Consider the following 6,826-nt stretch of genomic DNA (forward strand, 5'->3'; position numbering starts at 1 on the left):
ACACTGGCATCTACCCGTCAATGTGGAAAATTACCCAGGTATGTCCTGTACACAAAAAGCAGGACAAGTCCAACCCGGCCAATTACCGCCCTATCAGTCGACTCTCAATCATCAGTAAAGTGATGGAAGGCGTCATCAACAGTGACATCAAGCAGCATTTGCTTAGCAATAACCTGCTCAGTGATGCTCAGTTTGGGTTCCGCCAGGGCCACTCAGCTCCTGACCTCATTATAGCCCTGGTTCAAACATGGACAAAAGAGCTGAGCTCAAGAGGGTGAGAGTGACTGCCCTCGACATCAAGGCAGCATTTGACCGAGTATGGCACCAAGGAGCCCTAGCAAAACTGAGGTCAATGGGAATCAGGGGGAAAACCCTCTGCTGGCTGGAGTCATACCTAGCGCAAAGGAAGATAGTTGTGGTTGTTGGAGGTCAATCATCTCAGCTCCAGGACATCACTGCAGGCGTTCCTCAGGGTAGTGTCCTAGGCCCAACCATCTTCAGCTGTTTCGTCAATGACTTCCTTCAATCATTAGGTCAGAAGTGGGAATGTTCACTGATGATTGCACAATATTCAGCACCATTTGTGACTCCTCAGATACTGAAGCAGTCCGTGTAGAAATGTAGCAAGACCTGGACAATATCCAGGCTTGGGCTAATAAGTGGCAAGTAACATTTGCGCCACATAAGTGCCAGGCAATGACCATCTCCAACAAGAGAGAATCTAACCATCTCCCCTTGTCATTTAATGGCATTACCATCGCTTAATACCCCACCAGCAATGGCTACCATTGACCAGAAACTGAACCGGAGTAGCCATATAAATACCGTGGCTACAAGAACAGGTCAGAGGCTAGGAATCCTGCGGCGAGTAACTCATCTCCTGACTCCCCAAAGCCACCATTTACAAGGCACAAGTCAGGAGTGTGTTGGAGTACTCTCCACTTGCCTGGATGGGTGCAGCTCCAACAACACTCAAGAAGCTCGACGCCATCCAGGACAAAGCAGCCTGCTTGATTGGCACCCCATCCACCACCTTCACCATTCACTCCCTTCACCACCAACGCACAGTGGCAGCAGGACAAGGGCAGCAAATGCATGGGACGCCACCTGCAAGTTCCCCTCCAAGTCACACACCATCCTGACTTGGAACTATATCGACGTTCCTTCACTGTCGCTGGGTCAAAATCCTGGAACTCCCTTCTTAACATCACTGTGGGTGTACCTACCCCACATGGACTGCAACAGTTCAAGAAGGCAGCTCAGCACCACCTTCTCAAGGGCAATTAGGGATGGGCAATAAATGCTGGCATAGCCACCGACGCCCACATCCCATGAATGAATAAAAAAAAACATTCATGGAAGTGTAAATCCATTGACATAAAAGTTGCATTTCTGTAGGGTGATACTTTTCAGAGAGAAGTGTTTATGAAACCACCCAAGGAGGCAGCAAATGCAGAAGGAAAACTATGGAAACTGAACAAATGCGTCAGTGGCCTTAATCATGTTTCCAGGGTGTGGTATTTCTTGGTAAGATCTGTTTTGTTGAAAATTGGTTGTGTTCAACTAATAGATAGGTGCTTGATGGCCAGTATGGACATGATGGCCGAAGGGCCTGTTTCTGTGCTGTATAACTCTATGACTCTATAAAAACCCATCTGGTTCACTAATGTCCTTTCGGGAAGGAAATCTGCTGTCCTTACCTGGTCTGGCCTACAATTGACTCCAGACCTACAGCAATGTGGTTGACTCTTAAATGCCCTTTGAAATGGCTTAGCAAGCCATTCAGTTCAAGGGCAATTCGGGATGGGCAATAAATACTGGCCTAGCCAGCGATGCCCACATCCCACAAACGAATAATAAAACAAAAGATCCTGCGATGTTTTATTGGTATCATAAAGGGAAACTTTCAGGCATCTTCATGATGCATGTTGATGATTTCTTTTGGGGTGGTACTGCGGATTTTGAGAAATATGTTATTAGGGCAGAATTTAAGATTTGGAGACAGGCTTGTGGGGCCTTTAAATATATTGGTTTAGATATTAAGCAGACTAAGTCTGGAAAAACTTTAAATCAGCAATCTTATTTAAAGAGTGTTACTCCCATCCCGGTTAATCATGTTAGGTCATCACAGAAAATTGATGATATATCTAAAGCAGAGATTGAGCAATTGCAATGCTTGACTGGTCAATTAAACTGGTTGTGCTCTCAGACTAGGCCTGATGCTAGTTTTTATGTGCTGGAGTTAAGCACGATGATAAAACATCCAAATGTTGAGAATGTTTTAAGGGCAAATAAAACATTAAAAAAACTAAATCCAGAGAAATGTGTACTTAAATTCCTATCGTTTGGTGACCCAAAGAACATGAAGCTAATAATTTTTAGTGATGCTTCACATGCTAATCTTGCTGATGGGTATTCGTATGCAGCTGGTTTCATAATATTTCTGATGGGTGAAAATGGGAAATGTTTTTCTTTAGCATGGGAGGCTAAGAAAATAAAACAGGTCGATTAAAGCACTTTAGCTGCAGAAACACTGGGTCTTATGGAGGCAGTGGACATGGGGTTCTATTTGTCAAATATTTTGGGTGAATTCTGAACAAGGGACATACTGAAGATAGGATACCCATTGAAAGTTCTGTGGATAATAATTCTTTGTGGGACAATGTACACTGTACAAAACATGTGAGTGAGAAAAGACTACATTTTGACTTTAAAATAAAAGCAAAATATTGCATATGCTGGAAATCTGAAATAAAAACAAGAAATGCTGAAATACTCAGCAGGTCTGGCAGCATCTGTGGAGAGAGAAGCAGAGTTAATGTTTCAGGCTAGTGTCCCTTCATCAGAACTGGCAAATATTAAAAATGTAATTGGTTTTAAGCAAGTAAAGCAGGGGTGGCGCAAGGATAACCAAAGAGAAGGTGTTGATAGGACAAGGTCACAGAGAATAACTGACCTGAAGGTCATGGGGCAAAGGCAAATGGTATGTTAATGGTGTGGTGAAAGACAAAGCGTTAGTGCAGAGAGGGTGTTAATTGACAGAAAAATGAACAGCCTGTCCCCAAGCACAAACATGAAAAAAAAACAGTGGGCAGGCACAATAGCAACAGACTAAACAAACTGAAATAAAATAAAATAAACAAATAAAAAAGAAAAAAGAAGTAAAAATAAAAAGGGGGGCCTGTCATGCTCTGAAATTATTGAACTCAATGTCCAGTCTGGCAGGCTGTAGAGTGCCTAATTGATAAATGAGATGCTGTTCCTTGAGCTTGCGTTGATGTTCACTGGAACACTGCAGCAAGCCCAGGACAGTGATCTGGGCATGAGAGCAGCTGGTGTGTGTTGAAATGGCCAGCAACCGGAAGCTCGGGGTCATGCTTTCAGACTGAGCGGAGGTGTTCCGCAATGCGGTCACCCAATCTGTGTTTGGTCTCCCCAGTGTAGAGCAGACTGCATTGAGAGCAGCGAATACAGTATACTAAATTGAAAGAAGTACAAGTAAATCACTGCTTTACCTGAAAGGAGTGCCTGGGGCCTTGGATTGTGAGGAGAGAGGAGGTAAAAGGGCAGGTATTACACCTCCTGTGATTGCATGGGAAGGTGCCGTGGGAAGGGGACGAGGTGGTGGCGGTAATGGAGGAGTGGACCAGGGTGTCGTGGAGGGACAACCCCTTCGGAATGCTGACAGGGGAGGGGAGGGGAAGTTGTATTGGTAGTGGCATCACGCTGGACGGGGTGGAAAGTGAGGACAAAGGGAACCCTGTCGCAGTTCTGGGAGGGAGAGGAAGGGGTGAGGGAAGGGGTGAGGGTAGAGGTTCGGGAAATGGGCCGGACATGGTTGAGGGCCCTGTCAACCACAGTGGGGGGAATCTTCGACTGAGGAAAAAGGAAGACATATCAGAAGCGCTGTTGTGGAAGGTTGCATCATCAGAGCAGATGATGAATATGATGGCTGGGATTTTGTGTGGCCCCCTGAGGTGGGTCGGAGGTGGGAGGGCACGAAGTATCATGATGGGCGGCAGGGGGGGTGGAGGGCCTGTCGCCTCCTCATCTCCAAGCGATCTTCCCAGGGGCAGAATAGGCTAACAATGATTCCAGTGCTGAGCCTGGACCTGAGACCTCTGCAGTACCGGCAGTGACCACTGCTCCCGGTGCTGCTGCTGATACTGCTGAGCTGCCGGCCCTCTGATTGGCCGCAGGTCTTGGAGGCAGGATCCCTGTCTTTAAAGGGATTGAATTCTAACTTGTGAAACTTAAAAGTTAAGAGACCGGAGGATCGCTCCAGGGTGGGGGCACGAACAGGCTGAGGCGGAGTTCCCCCGCCTTTTCGGCCCAGCGGCAGGAGCCCTGGTTGCAGCACAAATTCCAGACCAATATGTGTGAATTCAAAGCATTTAGACACCAGTGGATGGCTCATGATAAACTTGTTCTCCTGTTACTGATCAGTCACATCTATTGTTGAATGGAATACTGTCAGCTTATTTTTTAGAATTTAAGCTTTTATACTTTATTTAGCTTCCATTTACAACTGGTTCATGGAATATCTGCTGTGCTTTCTATTGTAAAACCTCATAGTGCCACGGCCAGAACTATGAATGACAAGGTCTGATTTCTGAGGATGTATGAAAGACTGTTTGGAAAAGACTGGTGGGAAAAAGGAGCTTTAAATTCATCTCAATTTTTGAAACAAATTTCTAACAGTAGTATACCAACATAATGTAAACTCGTTAGGAAGAGGTAATTCACTGAAACACACTCAACCCCAATAACTGAAAGGGAACAAAGTTCCTCCAGTGGTTTTGATAGAAAAAAATAAATCACCTAGCATAGACTACTCAGATAGATGCAATGTCACATCATCCATAAACCCAGGGCATCATTTGTACAGTTAGGGACGTGCTGCTTTACAGAAGGTTTTGAAATACTTCAGGCAGCCTGCCACACTGCCTTTCTATTTTAAAACATTGGAAAGATACGTATCCCAGGCTCAACATCTCCTTGTAATCATCCTAAATTTCAATGGCATTCAGAGGCCAATGGGCAGAGCTCCATCTACAAGCCTGAGTAAGTATGCACATAGCTCTGCTCTCTGCTACTCAATAGCAAGAAGACTGATGGCTGCATTGCTTGCATTGGTTTTACAAATGCCTCTGATCTTGATGTCCACAATGCTTAGAAGTGGGGCATTACCATGAATGTAGCTGATGAGAGTTTCTTTTGTTCACTCTTTCAGAATGACAATTGTGTCAAAAGCTTATTATTTTGAGAGTTTCATATTTGTCTCCATGCCGTCCCAACCCCACACATTTCACACCCAGTCTGGGAAAAGTGACTTGACTGAAGTACAATTCCACAGGAACTGGCAACCCCCATTCCCAGTATCTATTCTTCATGTGTAGCCTGAACAGGAATTTCTTCTCAGAATTACAGACCAAACTTTGAACCTGGGAATTTGGTGGTTTGCATCTAATCAGGTGGTGAATTTACTTGGTGAGTCACATGAGGAAGCCAAAGAATGTATTTTTAAAGAAGCATCATCTAAATATAACCACTACTGAGTGGAGCTTATCATATTTCTTCCACTGGAGACATGTATCATCATATTTAACTGATCATGTTTCACTCTCCTGAAAATCTACTTGTATTTAAATTCTGTTTTCCTAATTCATTTTGTGTAGTGACCCCTTATAAACAATGCACTTGTTGATACTGACACAGCATAGTCCTATCATTAATTTTCATTTACTTTGAAATAGGTGAGCATTTACAAAATAGGAAACAACATTCCATTCTACCATATGCAGTTCACTCAGCGGCTGATACCAGGGAATGTTTCTTCAGCTGCTTCTCTCTGCTGAAACAGATTCTATCAATGATTTAGCAGTGGATCACCCTTGAATACTCACAGTACTGTCCGCACTGTATAATATTTAAGTGCACAGTGAAAGCATGAATTTTTTTCTGATACAATGAAAACCCACATTTATCATATATATAAACAACCAAATATTAATTATTGCTGAAATTTCATTTGCTCTGGTTTCCAGAAGGTGAAATTAAATAATTATGTATCAATAATGTTCATTTTTTAGGGAACAAAGGGGCATAAATTCAACCATAAAGCAGGCACAACAATAACCAGTTTGCTGGTTGATCAGAAGGACTGAATTTTGGTGAAACAATTGTGAAGCTCACAGTAAAAAATCTAAAATTGTTGTTGTATGCTCTTCTGTAAAGCTTTGTTTGATATAATATTTGATTATATATTTCTTGGCTTCAGAACAGTATGTTGAGGCATAGCCAAACAGTATCTTAATGTACTGATCCCTAACTTCTTGTTTCTTTGTTGTTTGCAGATGGGGAGATTCCAATAGTGCTTCAGCCTACAAATGCAAATGAAAAAACTCAGCTTATCTGTGATGGCCAACGTAGCTACAACACTGATGGGTAGAATTTAAGAGAGCGGGAAGTTGAGCTGAAATTCCAGGCAACTGTTAAAATGTGGACATGCCATGGAGCGTGGTTGCATTTTTCATTTGGAAAAAGATTTCATCAACTACCAATCTTGACATGACTTAAATGACTACTGTCGATTGTACCCACAGCTGTAAAGCAGTTTGAAAACCTATCTCAAAGCAGAGTCCAGTGTTGCTTTGTTGCTCTAAACACTCAAAATCAAATCCCTGTTTTTTTTCTCACTTTATAGCATTATCTGGAAATGTGCGTTCAATTATTTTAAATACTTCTGCTGACTGTGTTTAATATACTTCCTCCCTCAGATATATTATCATATTTTGTGTACAGTGTAACCAAATTGCATTTTTTT

At 43.0% G+C, this 6,826-nt stretch overlaps 1 protein-coding gene across 1 annotated transcript in view; it reads left to right on the forward strand.

The window, feature by feature from the left end:
* The window catches only part of dnajc5b (DnaJ (Hsp40) homolog, subfamily C, member 5 beta), a 51,881-nt gene extending 45,430 nt beyond the window's left edge, over nt 1-6,451 (forward strand). Inside the window, exon 4 of the mRNA XM_068030907.1 lies at nt 6,357-6,451. Coding sequence (XP_067887008.1) covers nt 6,357-6,451 — 95 coding nt within the window. The remainder of the gene's footprint in view (nt 1-6,356) is intronic.
* Nucleotides 6,452-6,826: the final 375 nt, after the last annotated feature.

The sequence above is a fragment of the Heterodontus francisci genome, chromosome 5 (assembly GCF_036365525.1).
Source record: "Heterodontus francisci isolate sHetFra1 chromosome 5, sHetFra1.hap1, whole genome shotgun sequence".
In the NCBI taxonomy this organism is placed as follows: domain Eukaryota; kingdom Metazoa; phylum Chordata; class Chondrichthyes; order Heterodontiformes; family Heterodontidae; genus Heterodontus; species Heterodontus francisci.